Consider the following 20,200-nt stretch of genomic DNA (forward strand, 5'->3'; position numbering starts at 1 on the left):
ACCCATTCTCTGTAGAAGTTAGTTCCACATTCTCCTCCCTCTCTGGGTGAAGATATTTCTCCTGAATTCCCCTTGGGATTTATTAGGAACTATCTAGGATTGATGATCCCGATGTCTTTTCTTTCGCTATGCATCTGCCCTATTAAACCACTTATTAATTTATGAAAAACATGATATCACCCTCCTTAGGTCACCCTTCTTGTAAAAGAGCAAAACCTATCCCGTTCAGGCTTTGTGGAATCTCTCAGTTCCTTTTCCATTGTCTTTCCAATAGAATCTGGAGGCTGAGAACCATATACATTCATCTGCAAGTGTAGTTTAACCAAGGTCGGATACAACTTTAATGTATTGCAGGATTGCTGCAGTGTAGAATGAGGCCATTCAGTGTATGGTGCTTGCAGTAGCTTTCCTCTGAACAAGCAGTTTAAATAGAACCATTCTCATCTTCTTCCTTTAACCCTGCTCAATCCTCTTTTACTGAATAACAGTCTTGTGATTTCTTCAAAGTCTCAATTGAGCCTGTGTCCACCATGTTCCCCAGCAGTCCTCTTCAGATTCAAACCTCCTAACTTCATGACAAGGTTTCTCCTCTTGCTTTTTGTTTTGTTTCTTTTACCAAAAGGTTCAAATCTGTGCCCTCTCCTCGATCTTCCCTCTGTTGGGAAGTTTTCTTCTTTCGATTCTGATGTTAAACACCTTAATGAATGGCCTCTTGTCAGAGGAAACGGTCCCAACTTCTCCAATCTATCCATGTCAGTGAAGCTCTTCATCTCTGGAACCTTATTGCTGTGAATCCCATCTGCACTCTCTTTAATTCCTTTATATTCCTTCCAGAATGGAATGCTGAGAACTGCATGCAGTATTTCACTGGAGATGAACAGAACCACCTTGCTCTTGTACTAGTACCAGGATACTAAATGCTTTATTAACCATTCTCTCCTGTCTTCAATGACTCTAGTGCATACATGCAGTACCTTTGCTGCTGCACCCCTTTAAATTTGTAGCTTTGTTTTGGATTGTCTGTCTGATTCCTTACAAAATTGATTCACTTCCCATCTCACGGGTGGCACGGTGGCTCAGTGGTTAGCACTACCACCTCACAGTGCCACGGACCTGGGTTCGATTCCAGCCTCGGGCAACTGTCTGTGCAGAGGTTGCACGTTATCCCCATGTCTGTGTGGGTTTCCTCTGGGTGGTCCGGTTTCCTCCCACAGTCCAAAGATGTGCAGGCTAGGTGGATTGGCCATGCTAAATTGCCCAAAGTGTTCAGGGGTATGTGGATTATAGGGGGATGGGTCTGGGTGGGATGCTTCAAGGGGTGATATGGACTTGTTGGGCTGAAGGGCCTGTTTCCACACTGTAGGGAATCTAATCTAATCTTATTGCATTAAGACAGTGGTGCAGAAGGAAGTAATTCAGCCCATCAAGTCTGCTCCACTGTTCAATGAGATCATGGCTTATCTGAGCATCCTCAACTCCATTTTCCTGATTTTTCCCCATAAGTCTTGATTCCTTGACTAATTAAAAATTCACAAGCTTTACTCTGAAATGATGCCCTCTGGTCCTAGACTCCGACAAGAGGAAACAATCTTTCCACATTGACCCTGTCATGTCCTCTAAAAACCTTGTATGTTTCAATGAGTTTGCTTCTTATTCTTCTAAACTTCAATGTACTCAACCTCTCCTGCTATTGTCTTTCATCTGTCAGCCCATTCTCCCAGCTCATCAAGTCATTATGAAGTTCAGCATTGTTCTTCTCACAGTTCACAATGCTCCTGAATTTTGTTTCATTCTGGTTCAACTTCCATAAACTTCAATTGTATTCCCTCTCAAAGTGAATCAATACTGGTTCTTTTTTGTGTGGTCTACAGCTTGGAAACAGGCCCTTTGGTGCAACTTGCCCATGCCATCCAGTTTTCACGTTTAAAGTAGTCCCATTTGCCTGCTCTTTTTACATATCCCTCCATACCTAGCTCATCTATTTACCTGTCTAATATTGTTTATTAAACGACTAAACTGTATTCGCTTTCACCACAAGCTCTGGCAGCCCGTTCCAGACACTCACTACCATCTGTGTGAAAAAATTGCCTCTCTGGACCCTTTTGTATCTCTCCCCTCTTACCTTAAGCCAATGCTCTCTCGTCTTAGACTCCCCTACCGTGGGCAAAAGCTGTTGGCTATTTTGGTTGGGAAATCTCAAACTACGTGGAATGAATTCTGCATCCATGACTTCAGGCTCATCTCTCTTCATTTCAAAACTCAATTTCCAATTACTTTTAATTGTCTAATGCTTCCTGACTGTGCACTGTATCACACCCCCTTTGACTAGGGCTGCAGAGTTGGTCAGATGCTAGGAATTCTGCAGGAACCAACTCACCAAAGACTGTACATCATCTACAAATCACTTGTAAAATATGGACATCGCTGGCTGGTTCAGCATTTATTTACCATCCTTAATTGCCCCTTGAGAAGGTGAGCTGCCTTCTTAAACCGCTGCGATCCTTTTGCTGTAGATAAACCCAGAATGCCTTCAGGGAGGGCATTCCAGGACTTTGACCTAACAACAGTGAAGGAGCAGTGATATATTTCCAAGTCAGGATAGGGAGTGGCTTGGAAGGGAACTTGCAGGAGCAGTGTTCCCATATATCTGCTGCCCTTGTCAAATTAGATGGAAGTGATCCTCTTATCATGGATTCCTGGTGACTTCTGTTACACTAACCCCTCACATCGGTGAGGAGATGTTTATATTACAAGGCTATTTATCCAGGCAAGCAGTAGCCAAATAGTTGTACCCCCTTAACTGGTGCGAAGTTGTTTCATCCCACTACCATACCAGATGGAATTTTGAAGGTGTTGTCTCGGGTGAATTTCTGTAGTGCATCTTACTGAGTGGTAGTGGGAGTAGATGTTTGTGGATGTGGTGCCAGTCAAGTAGCCTACTTTGCCTTGATGTTGTTGAGTTTCTAGAGTGTCATTGGAGCTGCATGCATCCAGACAAATGGGGAGTATTCCATCACACTTCTGACTTGTAGCTAGTGGACAGGCTTTGGGGAGTCAGGAAGTGAGTTATGCGCTGCAAGATTACTAACCTCTGACCTGCTCCTGTAGTTACTGTATTTATATGGCTACTCTAGTTCAACTTCTGATCAATGATAACCCCCAGAATGCTGATAGTGGGGGATTCAGTAATGGTAATGCATTTGGGATGTGATGATATTCCCTAAAATCCTTAACTCGTTAAGTATCCAAAAATCTATTGCCCCTATGTCCTGAAAAAAGACAGTCCTCTTCATCTCCTAAACTGGTTGACACCTTGCACTGAAACTGTGACCCTGTGTGTTGGAGTCGTCAAACAGGGCTAACACCCTCTTGGGCTCAAACCAGCAGAGCCTTAAAAGGTTTCCACTGTCTCAGGCTAATTGCGATCTGTCCAATTGGAGTTGTGACCGGTTCTGAATCGAATCTCAGCTCGGAGAATCATTGATGCGGGTGAGGATAGTACCAATATCAGGCCGGGGTACTCGATTATGATGCATGGCCGCAGAGGCAGACCATTCATCCCATTGAGTCTGCTCTTCCATTCAGTGAGATCATGGCTGATTTGATCATCCTCAACTCCACTTTCCTGCACTTTCCCCATACACTTTGATTGCCTTACTGATTAAAAATTTATCTGTCTCAACCTTGAATATGCTGAATGCCCCAGTCTCGACAGCCCTTTCAGTAAAGAATTCCACAAATTCACTTCCCTCTGAGGGAAGAAATTCCTCCCTTTTTAAATGGGTGAACATCTTAAATGGGTGAACCTTGAGCATGTTGAGCACGTGTCCATTAGACACAGCCTCTTATCATGGATTCCTGGTGACTTGTGTCACACTAACCCCTCATGTCGGTGAGGAGCTGTTTATATCACAAAGCTATCTACCCAGGCAAGCACTAGCCAAGTAGTTGTACCTCCTTAGCTGGTGCAAAGTTGTTTCATCCCACTATCAGGAACCTAATTTGTTGAAATGTAAGCAATATGATCAATTAACATATACAAATTTAAAGAAAGCATTTACATTTTAACTCCTTTCATATCACAGGGTATCCCCATGCATTACATAGCCAAAGTTATGGCACACATAGGATGGGCTCAATATACACTTCCAGCCATTATTGAAGTGGAAAGCAATGTAGCAGTCTGCTTGTGGGTAGCAATATTCCAGTAACTGTACTTAAAAAAAAGTTCTTTGCTTGCAAGCCTGGCATTAATGCATGTCCTTTAATTAGTCTTGAGAAGGTGACAGTGAAGCACCTTCTTGAATATAAAGCTGAATGATTCTCTGAGACTTTTCAGAGGACTGTTAAGGGTCAGTCACATTGCTGTGGGGTCTAGAGCCAATGTGTAGGCTGAGACTGGACAAGGATGGCTGATTTCCTTCCCTGAGGACATTAGTGAATGAGGTGGATTTTTACGATGATCAAGTAGCTGGCGTAGTGAACATTTAGTCAAAGATATAAATAATGAACAGGAGTAGGCCACTCGGCCCTTCAAGGCTGTTCTGCTATTCAATAAGAGTGTAGCTGATCTACCTCAAGTCCATTTCCTGAACTTGACCCCCAAATTCCCTGATTCCATTGAGTACAAAGGTCAACCAATCCTGCACATTCAACAATGAAGCATCCTTAAGCTCTTTGGTGTTGAGAATTCCAAAAATTCACCACCCTTTTAGTGAAGGAATCCTTCCTTCTTTAAGACTAAGATAGCTGCTGCTATGCCTGAGACTGTGTTCTCCTCCTCAAAGGGCTTTCTGTAAACTCCACACATTGATCTTTTGTGGCAAAAAGAGAAATTGGATTGTGTCATGTTACTTAGCAGCTCTTGGCCTCGTCTAGCCTTTCGCTAGCCATTGGCAGTAAACGGAGCAGTGTTGGATTTCTTGTGCCTGGTTTGGCAGCATGTGTGACTCTATCAGACACGAGCGGCTATTTGGCTCTGCTGGCCACCAATTGTTTATGAGGTAGAGCAATGCCAGGAATTGGGGCCAGAAACAGTCAAGATGTAAATTTTCACTATGAATCGCAACCAAAGGTTCCAGGCAGACGCTTAAGTCATTTTGGTGAGGCCCTTTGTAGTTAGATTTCATTAGAAGCAGTGAGGGAGTTTGTAGATGGGAGAGGGGTGTGTTGGAGGGAGGGAAAGGGTGTGGAATCTGTTATTCTTTTGAAAGATTCTTTTTACTTACTTTTTTCAGTTCTCTCCCTCTCTTCCCTTTTCTTTTCAGACCCCCTTCCTCTGATGGACCGAAGGAGTCCTGGTTGGGGCCAAGCACCTACCAGCTTTGGCTCCAAGTCAACTGCTCAGCAACTGCACAGCCAGTCAAGTATGCTGTTTGCTTCCACATGCTTTATCTTCCAGGTTGACTGCCCCTTCACTTCTGCTGAGGGGTTAACAGATGTCCCGCTCCGACAGGTTGTTGGGGAGGGGTGGGAGGGAGTGGTGGTGCGGGAGGATGGGGAATGACGCGGGAAGGTGGACTGGAGTAGGGGGGGAGGGGTTGGGGTTCCAGTGGAGTGACTGTCTGCTTGTCTCCTGTTGGCCAACCCATGAGCAGCAAAGAAGGGAGATCATCAGGCAGCAGGAGGTCACTCAGACCCCTTCAGCCAGCTTTGTTCTATAAGATCACAACTGATTTGGTTGTGGCTTGAACTCCACTTTCCTGTACTTCCTTTAGATGGCCCTTGACAATTTGTCTCACTCAGCTTTGAATATAGCCACTTACATAGCTCCCCCACCATGTAGTCGGGGAGAGAATTCGAAATGCTAATGACATTTGGAGAGTCAAAATTCCACTGAATCTTTGTCATAAATAGGGAACCCCTTTATTTTTAAACTCCGTCCCTTTATTCAATGCTCCCCCACAAGGAAAAACATCCTCTTTGCATCTATCCTGTCTCTGAATTTCAACAAGACCACCTCCTTCTTCTAAACTCCCACAAGTGTAGGCCCAAATTGTTCAACCACTCGTCATGTGACAAACTACTTCATCCCAGGTTTCGACTAAGAGAAATTTCTCTGAAATGCCTCTAGTGCAAATCTTCACTATGAAGAATTGCATGAAATTCCTCTTTGAGTAAGGAGGCCAAAATGATACTCAGTACTCCTGGTGTAGTCTCGCCAAAGTCCTGCACAGTTGTAGAAAGACTTCCTGATTGTTATACCCCATTGCTCTTAGAGTAAATGCCCACATTCTGTTTCTTGTTCACTTGCTGCATCTGATGCCAAGCGCTGATGATGAGGTAGGTGGTGTCGGCTTTTCCAACTACACCCAAATGGCACAAATCCTTTCTGTGCCCTTGATTACTGGATTGAATCAAGCACAGGATCAAATCCCCAACATAGCAGGGTTCTAGTGACCACTCATATTCTCGTTGCTGGATGAAGGGCATGGGGCAAAAGAAATATCTGAAGAATGCAAGATTGGAAAAATGCAGTGTCTGCTTTCGTCCAGCCTCTGCTGGAAAACTCAGGCCTTCGTGAAGCTGCCAGCTTTGTAGCATACAGTTTGAGATCAGAAGACATAGGTTTAAAACTCACTAGTAAAATTCTGAATTGTTGTCAGTTTGGGGCCTCTTAGCTAAGGAAGGCTGTCCTGGCAAAGGAGACAGCCAGAGAAGTTTCACTAGGCTGACACTGGATATGGATGGACTGGGCCTAGGAGTTTAGAAGATTAAGAGATGACCTTAGTGAGATATGCAAGATTTTTAAGGGACTTGATAGGGAAGGTACTTGGAAGACATTTTTCCTTGTAGGAGAGCCTAGGACCAGAGGGCATCATGTCAGAATAAGGGGTCTCACCATTTAAGACAGAGATGAGGAGGAATTTCTTCTCTTGGAGGATGTGAATCTGTGGAATTCTGAGCCTGGGTCTTTCAGTATATTCAAGGCTGAGGTAGATTTTTAATGAGTAAGGGAGTCAAGGGTTATGGGAAAAGGCAGGAAAGTGGAATTAAGGATTATCAGATCAGCCATGAACTTACTGAATGGCAGAGCACATTTGATGGGTTGAATGGTGTTTAGCTGTCCTATGTGTAAGGGCTGAAATTTTGATTAAAAAGCTGATCTCGGTAATATTGACATGAAACATTCATCGATTGTTGTAAAAAAAAATCTGAGTCACTAATGTCCTTTAGGGAAGGAAATCTGCCAGTCATACCTGGTCTGGGCCTTCACGTGACTCCAGACTCACAGCTATGGGGCTAACTTTTATCTAGCCTCTGAAATGGGCGAGTAAGCCGCTCAGCTGTGATCATTTGAGTGGCTCACCACTACCACCTCTTCTCGGGCTATTAGGAATGGGAAAAAAGTGCTGGCCCAACCAGCCGAATACACAAATTAAGTGAATGAAGAAAAACTACTGTTGTCTCTGACATCCTTCCCTCTGCAAACTCCAGCTTCTCCAGTGTTCATTGGTGCGTACTCTTGCTACCGATTGATTCGTCACACTCTGAGCTCACTCACCAGTAACAGCTCTGTAAAAACATTCTCATCCATAATCTTGCTCCCCTCTTTACCTTTGTAATCTCCTCCAGCTTGTACACGTCTCCCTAACTCTGGAACCTTCTCCTGTGCCCACATCTCTCCCTAACCTCTCCTTCTCCTCCAGACCACCAAGCCCTACACCCCTCCCTATCTCTGCAACTTCCTCCAGCCCCTACACCTCTCTCTACATCTGGAACCTTCTTCAGCCTCTATACCCCTCCCTATCTCTGTAACCTTCTCCAGCCCCTATATCCCTCCATGTCTCTGCATCCTCCTCTAATTCTCCATCTTGACCATCCCCCAATACCCATTGCTCTGCCGTTGGTGGCTGTGCCTTCATTTCCTGGACCCTGAGCTCTGAAATTCCCTCCCTAAACCTTCCGAGACCCCCCACGTCTCCCGTAACTACGATGGTGCTTGTAACCTCCCTGTTTAACCAAGTTTTTTGTGTTCCTGTCCAAAACATCTCCTTACACCACATTTTGTTCGTCATTTGCTCTCTGTGCAGCACCTTAGGACATATTCTGTGCATTCAAGGTGCCATCTACATTGCATGTTGTTGTTGTAAAGCATAACTGAGTGTGTGTGTGCTGTGCAGTTGTGCACACACATGCATGTCTGTGTGTGTTCACGCATGAGTGTGCATCAGGGACAAAGGAGGGAATTTGCCTGGAGCCAGAGAAAGTTGTGAGGTCCTTAATGAGTATTTCATAACATTGTTCATCTAGGAGGAAGACAAGGTCGATGCTAAGATTAGGGAGGAGCTGGTTGATATTCTAGAGTGTGTCGATATAAATTGCGGACGGCATGGTGGCTCAGTGGTTAGCACTGCTGCCCCACAGCACCAGGGACCTGGGTTCAATTCCACCCTCGGGCGACTGTCTGTGTGGAGTTCGCACATTCTCCCTGTGTCTCCTCTGACAGTCCAAAGATGTGCAGGTTAGGTGGATTGGCCATACTAAATTGCCCATAGTGTCCAGGGATATATAGATTAGGTGGGTTAAAGAAGGATGATTCTGGCTGGGATGCTCTGAGGATTGCTGCAGACATGTTTGGCCAAAGTACCTGTTTCCACAGTGTAGGGATTCAATGATTCTAAAGAAGGGCAGGTGTTAGGTATCTTGGAAACCATTAAGGTAAGTGAGTCTCCAGGTCCTGATGGGATCTTCACCAGGATTCTGAGGGAGTTAAGGGAAGAGATTGTTGGAGCCTTGACAGAGATCTTTGTATCCTCTTTAGCTACAGGTGAGGTCCCAGAAAATTAGAGAATGGCCAATGTTGTTCCTTTGTTTAAGGGCAGCCAAGGATAATCAAGAACTTACAGGCTGGTGAGCCTTACACCAATAGTAGGGAAATTTTTAAAGAAGATTCTTAGGGACAGTATTTACTTGCAGGTGAGGAAGAATGGACTTATCAGGAACAGTCGCTATGGCTTTATGCAGCAGTGGTCTTGTCTCACAAACTGAATTGAGTTTTTTGAGTAAGTTATGAAGATGATTGATGAGGGTCAGGCAGTGGATGTTATCTTATTGGAGTTTACTAAAGCATTTGAAAAGGTCTGTCATGGTAGGCTAGCCCAGAAGATCAAATCGCGTGGAATCTACAGTGAGTTGGCAAGTTGGATACAAATTTGTCTTGGTCTAAGAAAACAGAGGGTATTTGTGAAGGGGTGTTTTTATGACTGGAGTTCTGAGACCAGTGATGTTCCACAGGGATCAGTGCTGGAACCTCTGTTGTTTGTAATATACAGAAACGATTTGGATGAAAATGTAGGTCATGTGATTAGTAAATTTAGAGATGACATAAACATTGGGATTGTGGATAACAAGGGTGGATATCAAAGTCAAAACGAAAAATAGCAGATGGCAGAAAAGGTGTGATGCATTTTGGGAGGTCAGATGCAAGAGGAAAGTACAGTGGAAATGGCCAGCCCAGTAAGAACATTGATATACAGAGGGATCTTGTGGGCCAAATCGCTGGCTGCCTGAAAGCAGCCACACAAGTGGATAAGGCAGTAAGTAAGGTATATGGCATGCTTGCCCTCATTGGTCAGGGCATTGAGTATAAACATTTGCAAATCATGTTGCAACTGTATAAGACATTTGAAGTACTGTGCTCAGTTCAGGTTGCTACGTTATAGGAAGGATGCAGAGGCTTTGGTGAGCGTACAGAAGAGGTTTATCAGTATCTTGCCTGGATTGGAGTGTAATAGCCATCAGGAGAGGTTCAACAAACTTGGATTGTTTTTGCTAGATCCTCAGAGGCTGATGGGTGACCTGATAAGAAGTGTGTAAAATTATGAATGGCATGGATAGAACGGGCAGTTAGGGTCTGCTTAATCATAGAATCCATACAGTGTGGAAGCAGGCCCTTTGACCCAACAAGTCCACATTGACTCTCTGAAGAGCATTCTGCCAATGTCACCCCCCTACCCTATCCCTGCAATTCCCATGGCTAATCCACCTAGCCTACACATCCCTGAACACTATGGGCAATTTAGCATGGCCTAACCTGCACATCTTTGGACTGTGGGAGCAAACCAGAGCACCCGGAGGAAACCCACGCAGACACGGGGAGAATGTGCAAATGCCACAGAGACAGTTGCCTGAAGCTGGAATTGAACCCATATCTCTGGCACTGTAAGGCACTAGTGCTAACTGCTGAGCTACTGTGCTATTCTAATGAGGTTGATGAACATGGTGGTGATATGAAAGGAAGTTGGGTGGCAAGAAGGGACAGAAAGGTTGGCCAAGAATTGAACCTGGGCCTTCTGCATGGTGGAAGGGAGTTCTACCACTGAACCACCAATGCCAGTTGTGCATTTGTGGATATGGGGCATAGGTTTAAGGTGAGAGGTGGTGAGTTTTTTTCCACAGGGGGTCGGTGCCTGGAATGTGCTGCCAGTCAAGGTGGTAGAAGCAGATATGATAGCAAAGTTTGAGAGGGTTTAGACAACACAAGAGCAGGCAGAGAACAGAGGGATATGGATCATATGCAGGCAGATGGGATTAGTGTAGAATAAAAATCCTCACAGTGTGGAAACAGGCCCTTTGGCCCAACAAGTCCACACTGACCCTTGAAGCATCCCACCCAGACCCAACCCCCGTAACCCATACACCCCTGAACACTACGGGCAATTTAGCATGGCTAATCCACCTAGCCTGTATAGCTTTGGACTGTGGAAGGAAACCAGAGCACCCAGAGGAAACCCACACAGACACGGGGAGAATGTGCAAATTCCACACAGACAGTCACCCTAGGCTGGAATCGAACCCGGATCTCTGGTGCTGTGAGGCTGCATCGCTAACTGCTGAGTCACTGTGCTACCCCTGAGGCAGTGGCACACAGCAGAACTCAACGCACCCCAGATGGGACATGAACCCGCAATCCCTGCCTTTGGAGGGCAGTGCCTTATGCGATAACGTCATAGTCAGCACAGACATGGTAGGTTGAAAGACCTGTTTCTGTGATGCATTGTTCTTGCCTCCCATATACCTTCCTCGTCTTTGTCCATCACTCCCTCTTTCTCTGCCTCCTTCTGCACACTGGATATGAACTGAGGGTCTAAAATGAAAAGAGCTATTCACTTGGGAGCTGAAAGGGAAAGTTTGAATTCTTGCCATCTTATCTCCCATGTCAAATAACCTGCTTAAACACTATCCATTTTACTCTGAGCTCAGAGTGATTCACTAAATGGCTGCATGATAACCCTAGTTAAATCTGTTCTCAGTGTCATTTGCCAGGGGATAGTAGGCACATGGAAGAAGCTTGTCCTGTGAATGCTTTAATTGGCCCCAGTTGCCCACAGAAAACATAGCTGAAGCCTAAGCAATGTTTCTCAAGGCACATTATTGAACCTTCGTTAAACTCACATTGAGCCCTGGTGAGAGCGCAAATGGATTAGTGTGCACAGTTCTGGTCCCCACTTGAAGAGATAGAGACTCTGCAGAAAGTATTTAACAAAAATTCTCAAGGACATTAGCAGCACAGGGAGGCTGGAAAACTGGGACTGATGTCACGTTTACATTAATATTTTGATAGTTCATCAGGATCAGAGGCACCTTGGTGTGCATGTCCACCAGCCCATTAAGGTATCAGGACAGGTAGATGAGTGGGTAAAAAGACATATAGAATACTTGCCTAGCGAGTTTTGAGAAGATTTGTAGCTCAGGTTGAGGTTCTGGATGTGAGTTTGCTCGCTGAGCTAGAAGGTTAGTTTTTTTTTCAGACGTTTCGTCACCATTCTAGGTAACATAATCAGTGAGCCTCCGACGAAGCACTGGTGTTATGTCCCGCTTTCTATTTATCTGGTTAGGTTTCCTTGGGTTGGTGATGTCATTTCCTGCGTTGGTGATGTCATTTCCTGTTCTTTTTCTCAGGGGATGGTAGATTGGCTCCAAATCAATGTGTTTGTTGATGGAGTTCTGGTTGGAATGCTATGCTTCTAGGAATTCTCGTGCGTGTCTCTGTTTGGCTTGTCCTAGGATGGATGTGTTATCCCAATCAAAGTGGTGTCCTTCCTCATCTGTGTGTAAGGATACGAATGATAGTGGGTCATGTCGTTTTGTGGCTAGTTGATGTTCATGTATTCTGGTGGCTAGCTTTCTGCCAGTTTGTCCAATGTAGTGTTTGTCACAGTTCTTGCAAGGTGTTTTGTAGATGACGTTTGCACCACACACTGCAGCAGAGGAACTACGCAGAGCAGAGGAAAATCACCTCTACAGCGTATTCAAAAAGAATGGGTACCCTATGAACACAGTCCGCCGATTCCTCAGCAATAAACCCAAACAAACAGACAAAACGGGCTCAGAAACCATAACCACTCTCCCCTACATCAAAGACATTTCCAAAATGACTGCCAGACTACTCGGACGTCTTGGCATCAGGGTAGCCCACAAACCCACCAACACACTAAAACAGCAACTAATGAACTTAAAAGACCCTATACAGACAACAAATAAAATGAACGTCATCTACAAAATACCTTGCAAGAACTGTGACAAACACTACATTGGACAAACTGGCTGAAAGCTAGCCACCAGGATACATGAACATCAACTAGCCACAAAACGACATGACCCACTATCACTCGTATCCTTACATACAGATGAGGAAGGACACCACTTTGATTGGGATAACACATCCATCCTAGGACAAGCCAAACAGAGACACGCACGAGAATTCCCAGAAGCATGGCATTCCAACCAGAACTCCATCAACAAACACATTGATTTGGAGCCAATCTACCATCCCCTGAGAAAAAGAACAGGAAATGACATCGCCAACGCAGGAAATGACATCACCAACCCAAGGAAACCTAACCAGATAAATAGAAAGCGGGACATAACACCAGCGCTTCGTCGGAGGCTCACTGATGATGTTACCTAGAATGGTGATGAAACGTCTGAAAAAAAACTAACCTTCCAGCTCAGCGAGCAAACTTACGTCCAGAATCCTTGCCTATATTAGCCAGGGTATAGAGTTTAAGAGTAGGGAGGTGATGCAGGAACCATATAAAACGTTTGTGAGGCCATAGTGAGAGTATTGTGTGTAGTTTTGGAATCAATATTTCAGGAAGACGTGATAGCACAGGAAAGGGTGCAGAGAGATTTCACAGAATCCCTTCAGTATTGAAGCAGGCCATTCGACCCTCTGCAGAGCATACCACCTAGACCCATCCCCCCAACATCTCCCTGTGACCCTACATTTCCCATGACTAAAACACCCAGTCTTTAGGTCAATGGAACTATGGCCAATCCACTTTACTTGCACATCTTTCGACTATGGGAGGAAACTGGGGCACCTGGAAAAACCCACATAGACATGGGGAGAATGTGTGAATGTAATAGACATTCACCCGAAACTGGAATCAAATGTGTGTCCCTGGTACTATGAGGCAGGAGTGCTAATCATTGAGGCATTGTGCCACCCCTCAGCGAAATGTTGCCTGGGATGGAGTGTTTCAGTTATGAAGAGAGATCGGATAGACTGATGTTGTTTTGCTTCGAGCCGAGGAGATTCAGAGGGTACATGATTGAAATATATAAAATTATGAGGGGCATAGACAGGAAGAAACCTTTTCCTCAAAAAGGGGCACAAATTTAATGTAAGGGGCAGAAGATGTGAGGAGATGTGTGCCTTTTTACCCATAGGGTTGTGGGAATTTGGAACTCACTGTTTCTGAGGGTGGTATAAGCAGAAGCCCTCATAATGTGGAAGAATTATTTAGATGTGCACTTGTGATGCCAAGGCGTACAAGGCTATGGGCCAAGTGCTGGAAATGGGATTAGTACAGTCAGATGGTTGTTTTTGCATTCCCTTCATAGCCAGACATCCTTTCCCATATGAAAAAAAAACCAAAAGTGTACACAATACTCTAGGTGTGTCCTCCTAAGGCCCCATACAATTGTAGCAGGGCACCCCTACTCCTGCACTGGAATTCTCTCACTATATCTGCATGCTTACTTTCATGGATTAGTATACAAGGACAACATTCCCCTCCTATCCAAAAGAAAGTTGACATCTATTTGCAATAAGAAATGAGCCTGTAAATCTCCACACCGTACCAATAAGTTGTTGATTTTATGATGGTGTTTTGTCTAGAGGTGTTGCTTGTTACTGTAGTTGTGAGTGATATTGTCTGTCATTACTGTTTCTATTTGGGATCATGTGTATCTACAGGACTGGGAGAGGGTTTGGAAACTGGAAATACATACCTAATTAGCTTTCACTTCTGTGTCAATATTGCCACCATGTCACGTCAGCATTAGTGGTCTAATAATTAGTCACTTGTCAACGATTGATTAACTTCCTGGGCAGCTTATTTATAACAGTAAACTCAGTCATGAAGCAGACATTATGGGGAACAACTAGCAAGCTGTGTGTGTGTCGTTTGCCAACCCATAGTAGATGAACTGTTGGGCAGAATCACACATTGTGTACAGATTGTACATCGAGTCCTTAAAGATGCACTCTGTTAAAGGTACACATGCAACAATTGGGACAGAGGTGACCTGATAGAAGTTTTTATAAGCTTGATGAGGATTTGATAGGGTGGATATAGCAAATATGTTTCCACTTGCAGGGGTGACCAGAACTCGGGGATCATCAATCTCAGACAGCGACAACTAAATCCCATCGGGAATTCAGGAGGAATGTCTTCACTCAGAGAGTAGGGAGAACGCAGAACTCTGTCCTACAGGGAGCAGTCATGTAGAATAGAACGAATCTATTGAAGCGGGGAGCTGGATAAATTCATGAGGGAGAAAGGAATAGGGGGAAATGCTGATAGGGAGAAATGAGGAAGGGATGGATGGGGAAACATTTGGAGCAACAAAATCATCAGTGTGGATTAAACTACATTGTGTGTGTGTGTGTGTGTGTGTGTGTGTGTCTCTGTGTGTGTGTGTGTGTGTGTGTGTGTGTGTGTGTGTGTGTGTGTGTGTGTGTGTGTGTGTGTGTGTGTGTGTGTTAGCTTCAGTAGAACTCAATGCACCTCCTGTCCATATCAGCCTAGTCTTGTGAAGTTGTGGCGTAGCACTGGAGTAACATGCTCTGTCTCTGTCTCTCTCTCTCTCTTTCTCTCTTTAGACATTCGAGACAGTGGCCCAAAGCCAGTGATGATGTTTGTTCATGGGGGATCTTACATGGAAGGCACAGGGAACATGTTCGAGGGGAGTGTCTTGGCGAGCTATGGAAATGTTATCGTTGTCACCATAAACTACAGACTGGGCGTCCTCGGTAAGATCTGCTCATTGCCTTTTCCTCTTCATTGAAAAATTTACAACTTATGCTTTGTCTATGCTAGACCTTGGCTAGACCACAAAATACAAAGACTGGAGAAAGCACAGAGACAATTTGCAAGGATGATACAGATATGAGTAGGTCAAAAATCAGGAAGGGACTGAGGCTGGATCTCCGATTTCTTGAAATAAGAAAATGTGAGGGGTGACCTCATTGAGGATAATACATGTTAATAACTTGGATAATGGTATGGATGTATGATTGGCAAGTTTGTGGATGGCACAAAAATAAGTGGAAAGGCAAGTGGTGAGGATGATCCAAAGAGAGATATAGACAGGTTAAGCAAGTGGACAAAAGTTGGCAGATGGAATATAATGTGGGAAAGTGTGATATTACGGATTTTACAAGAAGAGTTTAGGAGTTGAATATTTTTTTGAATAGAGAGACTGCAGAAAGCTGCAGCACATACAGGGATTTAGGAGTCCTTGTGAAGGAATTACAAAAGTTGGTATCTGTGTTAAGTGGGAAATGGGGAAGGCAAATGTTATGACCTTTATTTCAAACAGCTTGGATATTAAAATAGGGAGATGTTGCGAAAACAATATAAGGCACTAGCCATACCACAGCTGGAACACTGTAAATAGTTTTGGACTGGTTGTCCAAGGAAAGGTACACTAGCGTTGGAGGCAGTCTAGAGAAGCTTCACTAGGCTGTTACTAGGTATGGAGGGAACGCCGGATGAGGAGTTGTTGAGTAAGTTGGGCCTGTACTCGCTGGAGTTTAGAAGAATTGGAGGTGACTGTATTGAAACATACATACAACATTGAAACATAGGGAACTTGATGTGGTAGAAAGGTTCTTTTCCTTAGTGGGAGAGTCTAGAACCAGAGGGTATCATCTCAGAATAAGGGGTTGTCAATTTAAGATCAGGATGAGGAGGAATTTCTCTCAGAGGGCAGTAAACCAGTGGAATTCTCTAATTTGATTTGATTTATTGTGGTCACGTACCCAAGTACAGTGAAAGTTTTGTTTTGCAAGCAGTTTGCAGATCATTAGCAAACAAGTACAGACAGATCAAAGGGTGCTTAGATAGCATGAGGCATACGGGTTACAGCTGCACAGGAGGTGCTCAAAGCAAGATCAATATTATTTGAAATTAGAAATTAGAGAGGCCCATTCAGCAGTGTAATAATGGCAGGGAAGAAGCTGTTCTTGAACCTATTGGGGGTTTGTGTGTTCAAGCTTCTGTATCTTCTGCCTGATAAAAGAGGTTGAAAGAGAGCGTTACTGGGGTGGGATGGGTCTTTGATGATTTGGCAGCTTTTCTGTAGCAACACAATGTAAATGGAGTCCATGGATGGGAGGTTGGCTTTTGTGATGGTCTAGGCTGTACACACAACTTTTTGTGCTTTCTTACAGTCCTGGTCAGAGAAGTTGACATATCAGGCCATTATGCACCTGGATAGAATGCTTTCTATGCTGCATCTGCCAAAGTTGGTGAGGGTTGTTATGGACATACTGAATTTCCTAAACGTCCTGATGAAGAAGAGTCATTGTTGTGCCTTCTGACCGTCGCATCTGTGTGGGAGGTCCAGGACAGAATGTTAGCTATTGTCATTCCCAGGAAGTTAATGCCATCGACCCTCTCTACCTCAGCTCCATTGATTAAGATAGACAGAAGTGCGTCTATCTCCTTTCTTTCAGAAGTCAATGATCAATTCTTTTGTTTTGCTGACATTGAGAAAGAAATTGTTATCATTACACCATGTCACCAAGCACACTTTCTCCTTCCTGTATTTAGATTCATTGTTGTTTGATATCCATCCTACTTTGGTGGTATCATCAGCAAACGTGTAGATGGTGTTTGTACGGAATTTGGCTACCTAGTCCTGGGTACATAGTAGAGGGCTGAGAACACATCCTTCTGGGACACCAGTGTTGAGGATTATTATGGAGGAGATGCTGTTTTCTCTCTTCACTCTTTGCAGTCTGTGGGTCAGGAAGCTGAGGATCCAGTTGCAGAGGGTGGAGCTGAGACCCACATTTTGGGTTTGGAGACTAATCTGGTCGAGATCATGGTGTTGAAGGCAGAGCTGTAGTTAATGATTAGGAGCCTGATGTAGGTGTTCTTATCATTCTTATGTTCCAGCAATAATTGTGGGGCTAGGGAAATGGTATTCGCTGTGGACCTGTTTTGTTGATGGATGAATTGCCGGAGATAGAGACAGGCTGGGAGGTGAGAGTTTATGTGGGCCATGACCAGCCACTCAAAGCAATTCATTATTATGGAGGTCAGAGTCACTGGACCGCAGTCATTGAGGCAATGTTGCATGTGTTTTCTTTGGTACTGGGATGATGGTGGCCTTCTTGAGGCAGATGGGACTTCAGATTATAACGAGAAGGGGTTTGAGATATCAGTGAATAGCTCTGCCAGCTGGTCTGCACAGGATCTAAGTGCATGGCTGGGGACTCTGTCTGGGTCAGTTCCTCTCCTTAGATTCTCTCAGGAAGATCAATCTGACATCTGCAGCGGTGACAGCGGGAAGTCTGGGGCCGTTGAGGCAGATTACACCGTGCCATCAGCATTCTGCTCGAACTGAACATAGAAAGCATCAAACACATCAAGAATGGATGTGTTTTTGTCTGCTACTTTGTTACACTTCATTTTGTATCCTGTTATATTGTGTAGGTCTTGCCATGGATGGCGGGTGTTCGTGTGCTTAATTTGGGCCTCTAACTGTTCTGGTACTGCCTTTTGGCATCTCTGTTGGCTTTGCAGAGGTCATGTCTGGATTTCCTGTACAGGTCTGAGTCGTCCAACTTGAATGCTGCATGCCTGGTCTTCAGTAGGCATTGGATTTCTTGGTTCATCCAAGTTGCTAGTTGGGGAACACACAGATTGACTTTTTCAGTACACAGTCCTCCACACATTTGCTAATGAAGTCTGTGACAGTGTGGTGTACTAGTTATACAGTCATAGAATCATGCAGCATGGAAACAGGCCCTTCAGCCCAAACTGGTCCATGGTGTCCACTCAGCTAGTTCCAATTACCTGCATTTAATCCATATCCCTCTAAACACCTCTCACCCATGTAACTATCCAAATGTTTTTTAAATGTTGCTATTGTACCTGCCTCATTCACTTTCTCTGGCAGCCTATTCCGTATGCATCACTTTCTGTGTGAAGAGGTTGCTCCGCAGGTCCTTCTTAAATCCATCCCCTCTCGTCTTAAACCTATGCCGTCTAGTTTTTAATTCCCCATCCCTCAGAAAAAGACTATATGCATTCATCCTATCTATGCCACTCATGATTTTATATACCTCATCAAGGTCACCCGTCATTCTCCTACGTTACAAGGAATAAAGTCCTATCCTGGCCAACCTCTCCCTGAAACTCAGGCTGGCTGGTCCTGGCAACATGCACATAAATCTTCTTTGTACAATTTGCAGTTTAACTATGTATTTCCTGTAACAGGGTGACCAAAACGGCATACAGTTCCCCAAGTGCGGTCTCACCAATGACTGTGATCACCTGTAATGCCGCTTTCAACCAACTATGTACTTATATTCCTCAGTCCCTCTGTTTCACAACACTCCTCAGGACCTTACCATTAAAGGACCTATAAGCCTACTTTTCAAAGTGCAACACCTCACACTTTACCTGTATTTAATTGTATTTTCCAATTCTGAACCCACTTCCCCGACTGACCAAGATCCCTCTGTAAGTTTTGACAACTTTCTTCACTGTCAATGATGCCTCCTCACTTGTATCATTCACAGACTTAATAATCATGCCTTTTATATTCACACACGGATCATTTATGTAAATTAGAAATAACAAAGGTCCCAGCAATCACCCTGTGGAACACCACTAGTCACAGTGACTAGTCACTAGTCACCAGACCGAGAAACAACCTTCAACCATCACCCTCTGCTTCCTACCGTCAAGCCAGTTTTGAATCCAATTAGCTAGCTCTGCCTGGATCCCATGTGACCTAACCTTTATGACTAGCCTGCCATGTGGGACCTTGTCAAAGGCCTTACTAAATTCCATATAGACAAAATCCACATCCCTCATCCATCCTCTTGGTTACCTCTTTGAAAAACTCAATAAGATTTGTCAGACATGACTTCCTGTGCACAAATCCATGCTGACTATCCCTTCAGACCATGACTATCCAAATGTTGGTTGATCCTGTCCCTCAGTATCCTTCCAATAACTTGCCTACCACTGATGTCAGGCTCACTGGCCTGTAGGTCCCTAGCTTGCCTTTGCCACCTTTCTTCAAAAAAGGAACAACATCAGCCTAGCTCCAACCTTCCGGAACTTCACCAATGGCTAAAGATGAAGCAAACATCTTTGCAAGGACTTCAGCAATTTCTTCCCTAGCCTCGCACAACATCTGAGAATAGATTTGATTGGCCCAGGTGATTTATACTGTCCTCAATTCATTCACTTGCCTGACCTAATTTCCTCAGATGAGGTCCCTTATGAATCGGACCCTCTACATATTGACTTACGAATCTTTTTTGGACATATTTGACAAATACAAACCCATCCAGGCCTTTTACACTCAGGGTGGCCTAGTCAATACGGGGGAAGTTAAAATCTCCAACCAATGCTACTTCATTACTCCTACAGGCAACTACAATCTATCTCTACATCTGCTCCGCTAGTACCCACTGTCTATTTGAGGGTCTATAGTACAGTCCCAGCAGAGTGACTATCCCCTTCTTGTTTCTGCGCTCTATCTATATGGCCTCATTTGATGACCCACTAATAATATCCTCTCTAAGCATTGTTGTTATGTGCTCCCTTATCAAAAGGGCAACTCCCTCTCCTCACTTACACTTCTGTCATGCCTGTAGCTTCTGTATCCAGGAACACTGATTAGATTAGATTAGATTCTCTACAGTGTGGAAACAGGCCCT

General features: G+C 44.3%; 1 protein-coding gene across 7 annotated transcripts in view; it reads left to right on the forward strand.

Moving 5' to 3' along the window:
- The window catches only part of LOC125448620 (neuroligin-1-like), a 404,881-nt gene that overhangs the window by 257,878 nt on the left and 126,803 nt on the right, over positions 1-20,200 (forward strand). For 4 of the 7 annotated variants that reach the window (XM_048524032.2, XM_048524030.2, XM_048524031.2 and 1 more), the window contains one exon: positions 15,116-15,265. In XM_048524032.2, coding sequence (XP_048379989.1) covers positions 15,116-15,265 — 150 coding nt within the window. Of the gene's footprint in view, positions 1-5,267; positions 5,367-15,115; positions 15,266-20,200 lie in introns of all 7 variants that reach the window. The other 3 variants (XM_048524028.2, XM_048524026.2, XM_048524029.2) reach the window with 1 other exon arrangement.

The sequence above is a fragment of the Stegostoma tigrinum genome, chromosome 45, assembly GCF_030684315.1.
Source record: "Stegostoma tigrinum isolate sSteTig4 chromosome 45, sSteTig4.hap1, whole genome shotgun sequence".
NCBI classification, from domain to species: Eukaryota; Metazoa; Chordata; class Chondrichthyes; order Orectolobiformes; family Stegostomatidae; genus Stegostoma; species Stegostoma tigrinum.